Genomic DNA, 17,184 nt, shown 5'->3' with positions numbered 1-17,184 from the left:
CTTCTCCTTTACTAATATACACCAACTGATATGATGATCACGCTTGCCTCTGTGTTCCCTACAAAAATTGATCCCCTTGATACAACTGACCCCCTTCTTCTACAAACAAAAAAATTATGATAGATCAATTGTAATTATTGATCACTGGATTTTATTTTTCAACACAATGTATTAAGAATATAGCCAGGATAGGGGATAGAGTTAGGTCAGTTATCAATCATTGGATCAGTCTCATGATGCTACATGGTCTAATTCTGGTCTTATTTTTATCATACATTGCATGGTTCCAATGTAAAACTGACAAATAATCTTCAGTGCTTAAATCAGTTGAAATTTTCCTAAATCTTGTATGGCATGCATACTTCTCTCATGAAAATTTGAGTCTTAAACATTTCATTTGGCCCTAAATTTTAAAGTTCAGATCTTTCTTTTATACCCTCGTTGGAATCTGATATTTTGTGATTAAATTTAGTTAACTCCCAAGTTCTTCCCTGGCTTTAAATTCTGGTGTTTCTACCCCTCTATAGCCTTTAAAAAACCTTCATACTCAGTGAGGTCAAAAACAAAACCACAGAATTGTAGGAGAACATGCTCCAGACGGCAAAAGAAATCTCCAACGCTGCAAGTACCGGTGCGTAAGAGATAAAAAACATTAAGTTTTGTAAGAACAGAAATGTATTGCAGTATATTTTAAACAGGACAGTTTTAATTTTTTTAATACTGTCAGTGTGGACTTGTTGGGCTGAAGGGCCTGTTTCCACACTGTAGGGAACCTAATCTATTGCTGTTCTTACTACTATAATATACATGCACATGTCTTTTGTCACTGTAATGTGCTCTCACAGCATGATATATGACCACTTTGTTTTCATTAGTCATTCACAATATGCACTATGATCCCTTACTGTAAGATTGACTTACTTCCAAATCCTGTATTTTTTCTGTAATCAGATGCATGAGAATGATCTGTTCCAATTATTTTGAGCCACTCTCATTCAGAAAGTTAAAAATCACACAGCACCAGGTTATAGTCCAACAGGTTTAATTGGAAGCACTAGCTTTCGGAGCACTGCTCCTTCACCAACCGCCTGATGAAGGAGCAGTGCTCCAATTAGCAGTGTCCCAATTAAACTTGTTGGACTATAACCTGGTGTTGTGTGATTTTTAACTTTGTACACCCCAGTCCAATGCCGGCATCTCCGAATCATTTAGAAAGGTCACCATGCTCAATTCCTTCCCATTGTGGAATTTGTTAATATTGCACCTTGGCAAGCTGTTAGATTTCTACTCCAATGTGTTTTGGTTTGTAACATAAAACAACAAGAAAATCAGTGAAGTTTTGCTATGTCCCATGACAATCATGCCCTTTAAATATTTAATTTATTTATCAAAATCTGTTAAGACAGCTACAGTTTGTGTTCAATTTCTATTGGTAAACATCTGTACAAAAACATTACTCCTGCAGTACACGAAGCAATGGAGTGAATCATCCCTTTCAAGTCATGTCATTTCACCATTTTAATAAAATCAGACTTCAGACAGAAATTTGGCAACTCATAATCTGATTGGGTTTGTTGAGTTTTAGTTATGGTTTTTGGAAAATGTTAGGATTCTCAATCTCACAAGATCTTTGAAGTTGGGCGATACAAATTCCTGTGAGATTTGCCAGATTTCCACTTGTACCACTGTCAAACAGTTAATTTAGTGCTTCAGTTGGATGGACTGGGACAAAGCTTGCATTATTTTGTGCTGAATTGAACATGCTGTTCAAAGTGGGATAGATACCCACACCCACCACCCACCACCCACAACACATACACATTTATATACACTTTATATATTTCATCAAATTAAGTATACAATCTGCTGTTTTACAGATAATCACAGTAGATGGGTGTTCTGAGAAGACTTTGGACTCATCTCAACAAAATGATGCTGGAAGTGAAAAGAATGTTGAAGAAAAGGAATGTAACAAAAATTGGCTAACTATCTCCACTTTTAACCAAATCAGTATGTTAATTTACACATTATTTCCATATTAAAGTGTAAGCTTAAGACAGCTTCTGCAATCTGGTTTATAACAGTGATGCTTTTCCATTATTTGTCTTATAATGAACATTATGAAGACCTATTGCGTGCTTCTTTTACACTTTATTTTTCAGTAGCTACAATTCATATTTCAGTTACCAGTCACCCTTCTAGGTACTCTGGTTTCTTCCCACAGTCTAAAGATGTGCAGGATTGGTGGATTGGCCATGCTAAATTGCCCATTGTGTCGAGGGATGTATAGCCTGGGTGGATTAGCCATGGGAAATGCAGGGTTAAAGAGATAGAATGGGTGTAGGGGATTGAGTACTGTTTGGAATCACAACACAATATTGGATACGCCTTCTTAGAGCTGGTAGCTATGCTGTGTGTATAGTTTTCATGCCCTGTAGCTATAGTTTAAAATAGAATTGATGTTTAGAAAGTGAGGACTGGATAGTTATTAAACAATGAAAGTTGCTTTGAGATCTTTCTAATGGATCTGAGAACATTACCAGACAAATTTGATACTGCACTGGATTTACCTATGGTTTCAAACTGAAATAGTGTAGGGGTAGCACGTTGGCCTCACAGCACCAGGGACCTGGGTTTGATACCAGCTTTGGGTGACTGTCTGTGTGAAGTTTGCACATTCTCCCAGTGTCTGTGTGGGTTTCCTCTGGATGGTCCGTTTCCTCCCGCAGTCCAAAGATGTACAGGTCAGGTGGATTGGCCACGCTAAATTGCCCATAGTATTAGATTCATTAGTCAGAGGGAAGTGGGTCTGGGAGGGTTACTCTTCAGAGGGTCAGTGTGGACTTGTTGGGCTGAAGGGCCTGTTTCCACACTGTAGGGAATCTAATCTAAAAAAAAAGATTGTTGCAGGGAATTTCACTTCATTTTTGTGCAGAGTGTGATACATCTCAAGATTTAAGTTACCAGTTCACAGTTGAAATTGCTTTGCATTGACCCTAAGCTTACAAAATATAGCAGTATCATTCATCTGTTAAGGTTAAGGTATGTAGCAGTGCTTGAATGTCAGTATAAACACAGTTATTTGCTTTATCCGAGCTAACTCAGTAGAAGCATATAGAAGCAGACAGTTTTTCTCTGCAATGCTTGATTGACATGGAAGGATGTTCTCACAAGTTCTGTTTTCTTAGGTTGTCATCTTAATTTTATGTGAAGGATATGGATTTTTAGTTTTTATTGGGTTTTGGGAATATACATGATTAATATGGAAGTATATATGATAAATGACAAATATTGAATGTTCATTTGTTAAAGCTATGTTTCTGTGAACTCTGTGGTAGGAATATTGGTGCAATATTGGTAGGAAAAGCTATCCTATTCTATTACATCACAGTTATGGATATGGATTATTAACCTCAGTTATGGCCTTAACCACTTGATGCTAATTCCTTTCATGTGCCTGCTACATCATCAGTAACATTTTAATGGTGATAAATGTGGTTGTTTGGTTTTGCTCTGGCATTAGCTTTGATCCAGGAAAAAAAAATGTAGCTTGCTGTCAATGTCTGAAAGTCTACTATCCTGAAATTCTTGTTTCTGTGCTTTTCTTCAGCAGGTAATGAAGCTGTCAGTTGTTCAAACCAAAACATTCGTGATCAGGATGGCAGCATGATATCGAAACCATGCAGTGAAGTTGAAAGGACGTCATTTGAGGTGATGTATAGTGCACACGTGGGCATGGGTTAACTCAGTTGGCTGGACAGTTAGTACTTGGATTAGATTAATGCTAGGAGCACTGGGTTCAATCCCAGTTCCGGCTGAAGTAAACTCTGATAGACTCCTCACTCGAGTTGTAGCAAAAAATCAGAGCACTTTGCCGCACTCAGGAAAACAATTGCCAAGGACTTGCCTTTATGCAGTGAACTGAAGAAGTTTTTATAGATATAATTGACTGAATATGAGAACAATTGTTTTAATGATTTGTAGTTTTGCTCCAACTAACTGGGTGAGAACTAATTTCATTTGTATTAAGAAGTAATAAACAAAATCTTCTTAAAGGTGTTGGGAGTTTGTTTACATCTTAACCTGCATAGCAGTTCAGAAAGAAAACGCTTCCTTTCAAAGTGACCCAGAATTTATGACATGTGGTAAAGGAACAATGCTTGCCATTTATCTCCCTAATAGTTGACTACAAACCTTGCTCAGACTTTGGAGTGAATATTGTGTTTGGTCCAGCACTGTGACTGCTACAGAAATAGATGGGATTTCAACTAATTGAGGAATTATTTCCTAACTCAGAGTCTAAATAGGGAAGTCTAATACAAAAAGAAAATACAAATAAGATTTTAAGTATATTCAAAAAGTGAAATAAAGTTTGGGAAAGATTGTTGAGAGAGGGGTAAAAGGTAGAAGAAATAAGATTTAAAAAAAACTACAGCTATTAATTATGGAGTGATGAGATTTCCAGCTGGAGGCAGGGAGAAAGTGCTGCAGTTCATAGAGTCATACAGTCATAGAGATGTACAACACGGAAACAGACACCTAGGTCCAACTCATACATGCTAACCAGATATCCCAACTCAATCTAGTCCCATCTGCCAGCACTGGGCCCATAGCCCTCCAACCCTTCCTATTCATATACCCATCCAGATGCCTTTTAAATATTGTAATTGTACTAGCCTCCACCTGGCAGCCTCTGGTATCTCATTCCACACATGCATCAACATCTGTGTGAAAAAAGTTGTCCCTTAGGTCTCTTTTATATCTTTCCCCTCTCACTCTAAACCTATGCCCTCTAGTTCTGGACTCCCTCACCCCAAGGAAAAGACTGTCTATTTATCCTATCCATGTCCCTCATGATTTTATAAACCTCCATAAGGTCACCCCTCAGCCTCCGATGCTCCAGGGAAAACAGCCCCAGCCTGTTTAGCCTCTCCCTATAGCTCAAATCCTCCAACCCTGGCAACATCCTTGTAAATCTTTTCTAAACCCTTTCAAGTTTCACAACATCCTTCCGATAGGAAGGAGACCAGAATTGCACACAATATTCCAAAAGTGGCCTAACCAATGTCCTGTACAGCCGCAACATGACCTCCCAAATCCTGTACTCAATATTCTGACCAATAAAGGAAAGCATACCAAATGCCTTCTTCACTATCCTATCTACCTGCGACTCTAATTTCAAGCAGCTATGAACCTGCACTCCAGGGTCTCTTTGTTCAGCAACACTCCCTTGGACTTTACCATTAAGTGTATAAGTCCTGCTAAGATTTGCTTTCCCAAAATGCAGCACCTCGCATTTATCTAAATTAATCTCCATCTGCCACTTCTCAGCCCATTGGCCCATCTGGTCAAGATCGTGTTGTAATTTGAGGTAACCCTCTTTGCTGTCCACTACACCTTCAATTTTTGTGTCATTGGCAAATTTACCAGCTTTACTTCTTATGCTCACATCCAAATCATTCATGTAAATGACAAAAAGTGGTGAACCCAGCACCGATGCTTGTGGCACTCCACTGGTCACCGGCCTCCAGTCTGAAAAACAACCCTCCATCACAACCCTCTGTCTTCTACCTTTGAGCTAGTTCTGTATCCAAATGGCTAGTTCTTTCTGTATTCCGTGAGATTTAACCTTGCTAACCAGTCTCTCATGGGGAACCTTGTCAAACGCCTTACTGAAGTCCATATAGATCATGTCTATGGCTCTGCCCTCATCAATCCTCTTTGTTACTTCTTCAAAAAACAATTACGTTTGTGAGACATGATTTTCCACACACAAAATCATGTTGACTGTCCCTAATCAGTCCTTGCCTTTCCAAACACATGTATATCCTGTCCCTCAGGATTCCCTCCAACATCTTGCCCACCACCGATGTCAGGCTGACTGGTCTATAGTTCCCTGGCTTTCTTAAACAGTGGCACTATGTTAGCTAACCTCCAGTCTTCCGGCACCTCACCTGTGACTATCGATGATACAAATATCTCAGCAAGGGGCCCTCGTAATCATTTCCCTAGCTTCTCACAGAGTTCTAGGCTACAACTGATCAGGTCCTGGGGATTTATCCACTTTTATGCATTTGAAGACATCCAGCACTTCCTCCTCTGTAATGTGGACATTTTCCAAGATGTCACCATCTATTTCCTCACATTCTATATCTTCCATGTCCTTTTACACAGTGAGCACTGATGTAAAATATTTGTTTAGTGTCTCCCCCATCTTCTGCGATTCCCCGCAAATGCTGCCTTGCCTGTCTTTGAGGGGCTCTATTCTCTCCCTAGTTATCTTTTTGTCCTTAATGTATTTGTAAAAACCCTTTGGATTCTCCTTAATTGTATTTGCCAAAGCTATCTCATGTCCCCATTTTGCCCTCCTGATTTCCCTCTTAAAGTATACTCCTACTGTCTTTACACTCATCTAAGGATTCACTCGATCTATCTTGTCTATGCCTGACATGTGCTTTCTTCTTTTTCTTAACCAAACCCTCAATTTCTTTAGTCAACCAGCATTCCCTATACCTACCAGCCTTCCCTTTCACCCTGACTGGAATATACTTTCTCTGGATTCTCGTTATTTCATTTCTGAAGGCTTCCCATTTTCCAGCCATCCCTTCACCTGCAAACATCTGCCTCCAGTCAGCTTTTGAAAGTTCTTGCCTAATGCTGTCAAAATTGGCCTTTCTCCAATTTAGAACTTTAACTTTTAGGTTCGATCTATTCTTTTCCGTCACTATTTTAAATCTAATAGAATTATGGTCACTGGCCCCAAAGTGCTCCCCCACTGACACCTCAGTCACCTGCCCTGCCTCAGTCACGTTTTGCACCTTCTCTAGTAGGTACATCCACATACTGAATCAGAAAATTTTATTGTACATACTTAACAAATTCCTCTCCATCTAAACCCTTAACACTATGGCAGTCCCAGTCTATGTTTGGAAAATTAAAATCCCCCACCATAACCACCCTGTTATTCTTACAGATAGCTGATATCTCCTTACAAATTTGTTTCTCAATTTCCCTCTGACTATTAGGGAGTTTATACTACACTCCCAATAAGATGACCATCTCTTTCTTATTTCTCAGTTCCACCCAAATAACTTCCCTGGATGTATTTCTGGGAATATCCTCCCTCAGTACAGCTGAAATGCTATCCCTTATCAAAAGCACCACTTGATCTCCTCTCTTGCCTCCCTTTCTGTCCTTCCAGTAGCATTTGTATCCTGGAACATTAAGCTACCAGTCCTGTCCATCCCTGAGCCATGTTTCTGTAATTGCTATGATATCCCAGTCCCACGTTCCTAACCATGCCCTGAGTTCATCTGCCTTCCCTGTTATGCCTTTTGCATTGAAATAAATGCAGGTAAATTTATCAAACCTACCTTGTTCTCTGCTGTGTCCCTGCCTGCCCTGACTGTTTGACTCGCTTCTTTGCTCAACTGTATCAGTCTCAGATTGATTCCTTTCCTCACTATCTCCCTGGGTCCCACCCTTCCACCTTACTAGTTTAAATTCCCCTGAGCAGCTCTTGCAAATCTCCCTGCCAGTATATTAGTCACCTTCCAAGTCAGGTGCAATCTGCCCTTCTTGTACATGTCACTGCTACCCCAGAAGAGATTCCAATGATCCAAAAATGTGAATCCTTCTCCCACACACAAGCTCCTTAGCCATGCATTCATATGCTCTATCCTCCTACTCCTGCTGGGAGTAATCGAGATACAGAGGAATCTTGATTATCCGAATATCAATTATCCAAATATCGGATTTACTGAAGAACATCTCAAATTCCCGATAGAAACATCACATCAAAGACGTGTTTCCGGCACTGATTGTGTCTTTTGTTTACAATGATTAAAAATGAACCGGGCTTACTGAAATGCTGCTGAGAGCCCAGGCACTGTCTCCAAATGACTGACAGCCAGCCCTCTCTCTCTCTCTCCAGACTTGCCCTGGAGTTCTAAAGAGGGGTGTACACTGAACATCCCTTCTCCAGATAACCTCTCCAACACTGTCCTGTACAGGGCAAAGATGGAACTTGTCAAAAAGTTGCAGTAAAAAGATGTGTGTCTGGCTATGTGTGTGTGCGCACATGCCTGTGCCTATGCTAGCTATTTGGAGACTAACCCCCCCTAAAGGCAGCAACAGTCTTCCTGTTGGAGTCCAGTCCAGCTGCCCTGGAGGGGGGTTATGGATGGGTTTGGTGGGGGTGGGGGTCGGGAGGGGTGTGGATGGTGTACAGGGGTTGGGGCAGATAGCGCCAGGGATAGAAGGGGTTGGGGGGCGTGGACGGGGAGGGTGGAGTGGATGGGGCCTCACGGGGCAGGGGGAACATTCCCCTTGAGATCATTCTGTAATCTCTCTCAGACATCCTTGATCCTAGCACCAGGAATGCAACACACCATTCTGATTTTTCGTTGCTGGTCACAGAAACATCTGTCTGTACCTCAGACTAGAGAGTCCCCTAACACAATTGATCTCTTGGAACCCAATGTACCTCTCATTGTATTAGAACCAGTCGCGATACCAGAAACTTGGATATTCATGCTACATTCCCTTGAGAGTCCACAATCCCTTATATTTTCCAAAGCAGCATACTTGTTTGAAATGGGGATAGCCACAGAAGACTCCTGCGCTACCTGCCTACCTCTCCTGGAGTTAACCCATCTATGTTACTGTAACTGGGACTTTGCCCCCTTCCTATAACTGCCATCCATCACACTCCCTTGCTCTTGTAAATTCCTCATTGCCTCCAAGTGTTGCTCCAAACAATCCATTTGATTTGATAGGATTCGCAACCAACTGCATTTATTGCCACGTAACACGTAAGCTCTCCCTAAACCCCCACATCTGACAAGAAGAGCATATCACTCTACTAAGGGCCATTTTTGCTTCTTCCAATCTGCAGACCCAGAAAATAGCACTGTCTTATTCCTCTACAAAACACTGCTCCAGGCTAACTTAATACTTATTGCTTTTTAAAAAAAGTTTAATTGAGAGAGATATCCAAATAAAACATATAATCAAAAAACAACCCACTCTATTCACTACTGCAGACTTCCAGCAAGGCCCCAAGGCCACATTTAAAACTATTCACGTATCTGTCTTTGTGCTGTGACCTCTCCCAAACAGATTCCTCTAAGATTACTTGTGAATTTCACTGTTTGTTAATTTTCCCAGACGCACTCTGACGTCCAGCAATACATGAATTCAACAGCAGGAACTGTGTAGGTTCACTGTGGGTTTCTTTTTCTTTCTATCTCACTTTCCTGCACAGACCATGTGCTGCTTTTGTCTGTTCATCTCCCTTTTAAAAGTCCATTGCTTTGACTTTTCTTTATCTCCAAAGTTCCAAAACAATGCAACTGTACGTAAAACAGTAATTGCTGCTCCTGGATTTTGAGGAAATCACCTTCGACACCTAAAATACCTCAAAAAAAAAGGAGCAACCTGTTACAGCCAGAAATTTTTCCCGTCCTCCATCTTGGATTACTCAGAATCCTTCTGAAGTAAAGTCATACTAGACTAGAAATATTAACTCTTTTTTTTCTCGCTCTGATGCTGTCAAACCTGTTGCATTTTTGTACCATCCTCTGTGTTTGTTCCAGATTTCCAGCATCCACAATATTTTGATTGATTTACAGAGTGCTGCTTTCCATAGAATCCCTACAATGTGGGAACAGGCCCTTCAGCCCAACAAGTCCAAACCAACCCTCCGAAGAGTATCCCATCCAAACCCATTCCCCTAGCTATTACTCTACACTTGCCCCTAACTAACACATCCCTGAACACTCTAGGCAATTTAGCATTACCAATTCATCTTGGACTTTAGAAGAAAACTGGAGCACCCGGAGGCTGCCCGCACAGACATGGGGAGAACATGCACACTCCACACAGACAGTCGCCCGAGGCTGGAATCGAACCCAGGTCCCTGGTGCTATGAAGCAGAGGTGCTAACCACTGAGCCACTGTGCTGCCAAGTTCATTCTATTAGTTCATTCTTTTCCTCAGACCCCACATGTTGCTTAACTGCTACAAATACTTTTTAAAAATGAATCTGCCACCTGGGGACACCAAGCTCCAATTCTGCCCTGGACATACCCTGTACCTGGTGGGGTACACTTTGGTTTATTATAAAGGCTTTATGGGTGTTTTACTTATTGTATGGCCTGCCAGATTAATCTGAATTCTTAGGAGGCTGGAGACATAGGGTCTACCAGTGTAATAAGTATCTTTCTCAATCCTTCATGTCACTGGCCATGCTGGGGCCAGGGAAGGACTTTGTCCAGAAACAAAGGCATGGAAATTCCTGTGCACATCTGGAATACAATGGTTCTGTGACCGAATCAAGTTTACAGACATTTCACAGGTACTGCAATGGAATTCTGCAGGAATGATCAAGGAGTTTGAATACCTATGTTTTGAATTGTGCACTAAGAGCCAGGGCAATGAGATTTTGCATCCAGTTGATTTTCATCGAGAAAAAAAGGACTTAAGTGCCTTGTCAGCAAACAATGAGAACTAATAATAACTGTATGTGATGTCTGGAAAAATATTTTTTAAAGAATACATATGTTCATCTTTCAATGTGACACTTCTTTCTCATGAAAATTGTTTTCTGACACCATTAGTAATTTTTATCCCAAATATATTAGGTGATAGGTGTTTAAAACATGATAAAAGAATTCTGACATAAAGTAAGACACAGTTGCTATTGAAAAGTTGAAGTAAAGTCAGAAAATTATGGAATTGGAAAAGCAAAATACTGCAAATGTTTGAAATCTGAAGTAAAAAGAATAGAAAGTATTGGAAATCAGTAAGGCAGGCTGCATAGCAGATGGAAAAGCAGATGTGATGCTTCAGATCAATCAAAGACCACAAGCTAACAAAGTTAACTCTGTTTCTTTATCCACAAGCCCTGGCAGACCATAAAACCATAAGATAGAAGAGTGGAAGTAAGGCAATTCGGCCCATCATGTCCACTCTGCCATTTAATCATGGCTGATGGGCATTTCAATTCAACTTACCTGCACTCTCCCTGTAGCCCTTAATTCCTTGCGAGATTAAGAATTTATCAATCCTGCCTTGGAGACGTTTAACGTCCTGGCCTCCACTGCACTCAGTGGCAAAGAATTCCACAGGTCCACCACTCTCTGGCTGAAGAAAAGCCTCCTCATTTCCGTACAAAATTGACCCCCTGTAATTCTAAGGCTGTGCACACGGGGCCTAGTCTCCTCCACCACCCCAACGGAAACAACTTTCCAACATCCACCCTTTCTAAGCCATGCATTATCTTGTAAGTTTGTATTAGATCTCCCCTCAATTTTCTGATCTCTGATGAATACAATCCCAGGATCCTCAGTCGTTCACCATATGTTAGGCCAGATGTTCCAGGGATCATCCATGTGAATCTCTGCTGGACACGCTCCAGTGCCAGTATGTCCTTCCTGAGGTGTGGGGCCCAAAATTGGACACAGTATTCTAAATGGGGCCTAACTAGAGCTTTATAAAGTCTCAGTAGCACATCGCTGCTTTTATATTCCAACCCTCTTGAGATAAATGACAACATTACATTCGCTTTCCTAATCACAGACTCAACCTGGACAAGCACTTGTACTTTGTATTTTGGCTTTATGAATTTTCTCACTGTTTAGAAAATAGTCTATGCCTGTATTCTTTTTTCCAAAGTGCAAGACATTCCGTTTGCTCACGTTGAATTTCATCAGCCATTTCCTTGGTCACGCTCCTAAACTGTCTCAATCTTTCTGTAGCCTCCCCATGTCCTCCTCTGTACCTGCCTGTCCACCTAACTTTGAATCATTGGCAAACTTTGCCAGAATGCCCCCAGTGAACAGCTCTGGCCCCAACACTGAACCCTGCGGGACACCACTTGTCACTGGCTGCCTTTCCAAAAAAGAACATTTTATCTTAACTCTCTGCCTTCTGTCAGATAGCCAATCCTCAATCCATGCCAACAGCTCACCTCAAACACCATGGGCCTTCACCTTACTCAGCAGCCTCCCATGAGGCACTTTATCAAAGACCTTTTGGAAGTCTAAATAGAAACATCCACTGGGTTTCCCTGGTCTAACATACTTGTTACCTCTTCAAAGAATTCTAACAGGTTTGTCAGGCAAGACCTTCCTTTACTAAATCCATCTGACTTGTTCTAATCCGACCCTGCACTTCCAAGAATTTAGAAATCTCATCCTTAACGATGGACTCTAGAAGTTTACTAACAAGTGAGGTTAGGTTAATCGGCCTATAGTTTCCCATCTTTTTTCTTGATCCTTTCTTGAACAAGAGTGTTAGAACAGCGATTTTCCAATCATCTGGGACCTTCCCAGACTCCAGTGACTTTTGAAAGATTACAGTCAGCGCCTCCGCTATTTCCTCAGCCACTTCCCTCAGAACACTAGGATGTAGCCCATTGGGGCCAGGCAATTTATCAATTTTTAGACCTTTTAGCTTTTAAAGCACTTTCTATTTTGTAATGGCTACCATACTCAACTCTGCCCCCTGACTCTCCTAAATTGTTGAGATATTACTCATGTCTTCCACTGTGAAGACTAACACAAAGTACTTATTCAGTTCTTCAGTTATTTCCTTATCTCCCAGCACCAGCCTTCCTGCATTAATTTGGAGTGGCCCAATGTCTATTTTTGCCTCTCATTTGTTTCTTATGTATTGAAAGAAACTTCTACTATCATTTCTAGTATTACTGGCTAGCCTGCCTTCATATTTGATCCTCTCCTTCCTTATTTCTCTCTTTGTTATCCTCTGTTTGTTCTTGTAGTCTTTCCAATTTTCTGATTTTCCAGTACTCTTGGCCACTTTATAGGCTCTCTTTTTTTTGTTTGATACATTTCCTGACTTCCTTTGCCACCCATAGCTGTCTAATTCCACCCTCCCCCCCCCGCCACTCCCAGATAATCTTTCTTTTATTTGGGATGAACCTGTGTACTGTGTCCTCAATTACACCCAGAAACTCCTGCCATTGTTGCTCTACTGTCTTTCCCACTAGGCTTTGCTTCCAGCCAATTTTCATCAGTTCCTCTCTCATGCTCCTGTAATTACCTTTATTTAACTGTAACACCATTAAATCCGATTTTGCCTTCTCTCTTTCAAACTGTAGACCGAACTCTACCATATTATGATCGCTGCTTCCTAAGTATTCCCTTACTTTAAGATCTTTTATAAAGTCTGACTCATTACTTAGCACTAAGTCCAGAATAGCCTGCTCCCTTATGGGCTCCATCACAAGATGTTCCAAAAAGTCATCCTGTAAGCATTCCATGATTTCCTTTTCTTTGGATCCACTGGCAATAGTATTGACCCAGTCCACTTACATATTGAAGTCCCCCATCATCACTGTGACCTTGCTCTTCTGCCATGCCCTATCTATTTCCTGGTACGTCTTGCGCCCCTGGTCCTGACCACTGTTAGGACATCTGTACATAACTCTCATTATGGTGTTTTTGCCTTTGTGATTCCTCAACTCCACCCACACAGACTAAACATCATCTGACCCTGTGTCATTCAGTGCCATAGATTTAATTTCATTCTTAATAAACAAGGTAATCCTACCCCCTCTGCCCACCTACCTGTCTTTTTGTTAAGTTGGAAATCTTTGGATGTTTAACTGTCAGTCCTGAACCCCCTGCAACCACATCTCTGTGATGCCACATCATAATCATTCACAGTAATTTGTGCCATTAATTCATCCACTGTGTTACGAATTCAGCCCTTGAGTACCTACAATATTTTCTGTTTTAATACAAACATTTCTGAATCTTGCCTTTATTTTGCTGATGTACTTGTGTGATAGTTTTATTGCTGAATTATTACTTCATGTTGTGCAAAGTGAAAGACAAATAATTAGAATATTTCTAAATTTTCAGGATCTGACTAAAGATTTGTTTTTGCCGAATAACCTAAGCAGGAAGTCATCGTAAGTATTTTAGTCATTTTCTTAATTAACTGCCCATTTTCTGGATGGAAAAGGCAGGAATCACAACACAATATTGGACAGGCCTTCTTAGAGTTGGTAGCTATGCTGTGTGTGTAATTTTCATGCACCATAACTGTGACTTAAAATAGAATTGATGTTTAGGAAGTGGGGACTGGAGAGTTATTAAACATTGGAAGTTGCTTTGAGATCTCTCTAATGGATCTGAAAACGTTACTAGACAAATTTGTCACTGCACTGGATTTACAAATGGTTTCAGACTGAAATAGTGTAGAATTACTGCTTGCAGGGAATCTCACTTCATTTTTGTGTAGAGCCTGATGCATCTCAAGATATATGCTGTCGGGTCACAGCATAGTTTTGGTTGAAGTAATATGATATCTTTATCTCTCTAGTAGATTGTGACTTTTTTCACTGCACTTCAACAATCATTGCTCTCCAATACTTACATTCAGAATGTATATCAAAATATATTAATTATCTGAAGTGACTTTAAAAAAATATAGCCATTGTTGGCTAGATCAGCATTTAATGCTTTAAGAGGATGGTGGGGAGCTGCAGGAAATACTCCCACTACACCATCAAGGAGGGAATTCCAGGATGTTGACTCAGCAACACTAAAGGAATGGGGATATACTTCCAAGTCAGGATGGTGAGTAGTTTTGGGGAGAACTTGTAGCTGGTGAAGTTTCCATGTATCTGCTGGAATTTCCTTTTTGTCTTACAACCTGACATTGCACCAAGAAAATATTTAACCCAATAATCTACGGGAGCACTTTTAAATTCCCAGCTTTGTTCTGTGCTATAAAATGTCAGGCATTAAAAAAAAATCAATTAGTTCATTGATTGTTATTCTCTTAACACATCATATTGAAATGAATTTGTGAGTAAGCATAATTAGCAGCTTCATTGAGAAAGGTCAAATCTATCTCTTACAAAAACTTGGACAAGGATGATATGGATGATGTGGACAATGTTAATGAAAATTTGACACAGCTCAGTTAGATTTATAGCCACTCTGTTCCTCCAATATATTTCAATGCCAAAATATTAAGGGAATATTAATGCAGCATTGTTACACCTTCCACATTATTTATTCTGCAGTCAAATGAAATAGTGCTGATTTAGTTGCAGTTTTAGGTGGAGCTGTGCTCCTATGAAGTAGGTTTGAGACTAGTTTTCACACAAGGCCTTCACAAAGGGGAAAAGTTCTGCCTTAAAAGTTTGACCTTGGGGCTGCCAAGCCTCTGGGAATGCCAGGGAATCTCTCAAATTAGTTATCTATGTCTCATTGACTTTAAACACTGTGCTATTTTTAAGAAGCAACTTGGCTTTTGAGATCCTGAGGGTGCTTGATAGGGTAGACCCAGAGAGGATGTTTCCTCTTTTGGGAGAATCTACAACCCATGGTTACTATTTTAGTACAGAGATGCAAAGCACTTTTTTTTCTTTCAGAGGATTCTCAAATTTTGGAATACTCTTTTCCTCAAAAGATGTTGGAAGCAGTGACTTTGCATATTATTAAAGGCAGAGGTGGATAGATTCTTCTAAGTAAAGGAATGAAAGGTTGTGAGGGGTAAGTGGGAATGTGGAGTTGAGGTTGCAATCAGATCAACCATGATTTAATTAAATGGTGGAGCAGACTTGATGTGCAAGATGGCCGACTCCTGTTTCTAACTTGTTTCTTTCAAATAAGATCACCTCTTGGACTTCTAAATTGCAGTAGATCCAGGTCCAGTGGTTTCTCACAAGGCAGCCCCACATCCCATGAACAGTTAAGTGAACCTTCTTTGCACTCTTTTCAAAGAGATTCTATCCTTTCTTCAAAAAAAAGACCAAAACTATATACTGTACTTCATATGTAGTCTCACCAATGCCCTGCACAAACTGAACAAACTTCCTTACCTTTATATAGCATTCCCCTTGGAAGTTGCTATTTATGAGGGGACCTTTCCAAAACCTTGGGAAAGTTGGAAAATAAAAGAGAGACAAAGAGATCGACAGCACAGAAAAAGGCCATTGAACCCATTGACACTGTGTAGGTCAGAGATGTGCACCTAACTATGCTAATCCCATTATCTAGCATTTGGCCTATAGCCTTACATGCCTTGGCATCTCAAGTGTATATCTAAATAATGATTACGAGTATTTCTGTCTCTATCACCCTGACAGGCAATGAGTTCCAAATTCCCACCAGCCTCTGGGTGAAAATATTTTTCCTTGCATTCCCTCTGCCCCTTACCTTAAGTCCGTGCCGACTAGTCATTGAGCCTTCTACTGTGGGGAATAGTTCCTTCCCATCTTCCCTGCCTATGCCTTTCATAATTTCATACACACAATCATGTCCTCTCTACCAAGGAAAACAACTGTGACCGATGCAATTTCTTTTCATAACTGAGAGCTCAGGCAATATCCTGGTAAATCTGTTCTGCACCCTCTCCAGTCCAATCATGTCTCTTCTATAATGTGGATTCCAGAACCTCATACAGTGTTCCAGCTGTAGTCTAACCAGCATTGTATACAGTTCCAGCATCACCTCCCTGCTGTTAGCCAATAAATTTAAGTATCACATATGCCTTCTTGATCACTTTATCTACCTGTCCTGCAACCTTAAGGGACTATTGGATATGCTCCATATGTCCTACCATTCATCATGTACTTCCTTGTCTTTTTGTCCTCCCCACATGCATCACCTTACACTTCTCCAGTTTGGAATCCATTTGCTGTTAATCTGCCCATCTAATCAGTCCATCTTTATCCTTCTGTAATTTAAGGATATCATCATCACTATTTACTGCACACCAATTTCGCAACATCTGTGAACTTATCGAAAAGCATCCTGCATTCAAGTTCCAATCATTTACATATACCACAAACAGCAAGGGCCCCAATACTGACCCCAATGGAACCCTACTGGACACAGGCTTCCAGTCATAGAAACAACCCTCACTATTACGTTCTGCTTCATGCTCCTCAGCCAATTCTAGATCCAAATTTAAGTGGATCCCCTGGACTTTTACCTTTTATCAATCTTATATGTGGGACCTTAAAAAAAGCCCTGCTGAAGTCCAAGTAGACTATATCAAATGCATTGCCCTCACCCACAAACCTGGTCACCTCTTTAAAATATTCAATCAAGTTGGTCAGAAATCACCTCTCTTAAATTAAATTTTGCTGACTTTTCTTGTTTAATTCCTGCCCCTTCAAATGCAGATTAATTCTGTTTC

At 40.5% G+C, this 17,184-nt stretch overlaps 1 protein-coding gene across 4 annotated transcripts in view; it reads left to right on the top strand.

Annotated features, from left to right (window-relative positions):
- Window positions 1-17,184, top strand: part of trpm6 (transient receptor potential cation channel, subfamily M, member 6) — a 168,667-nt gene that overhangs the window by 116,270 nt on the left and 35,213 nt on the right. For 3 of the 4 annotated variants that reach the window (XM_072585013.1, XM_072584993.1, XM_072585023.1), the window contains 4 exons: window positions 528-631; window positions 1,878-2,010; window positions 3,611-3,711; window positions 13,890-13,939. In XM_072585013.1, the coding sequence (XP_072441114.1) occupies window positions 528-631; window positions 1,878-2,010; window positions 3,611-3,711; window positions 13,890-13,939 (388 nt within the window). The remainder of the gene's footprint in view (window positions 1-527; window positions 632-1,877; window positions 2,011-3,610; window positions 3,712-13,889; window positions 13,940-17,184) is intronic. The other variant, XM_072585004.1, reaches the window with a different exon arrangement.

The sequence above is a fragment of the Chiloscyllium punctatum genome, chromosome 2 (genome assembly GCF_047496795.1).
Source record: "Chiloscyllium punctatum isolate Juve2018m chromosome 2, sChiPun1.3, whole genome shotgun sequence".
NCBI lineage: Eukaryota > Metazoa > Chordata > Chondrichthyes > Orectolobiformes > Hemiscylliidae > Chiloscyllium > Chiloscyllium punctatum.
Note: the sequence above shows the minus strand (reverse complement) of the source record. Positions and strands in the feature narration are given on the sequence as shown.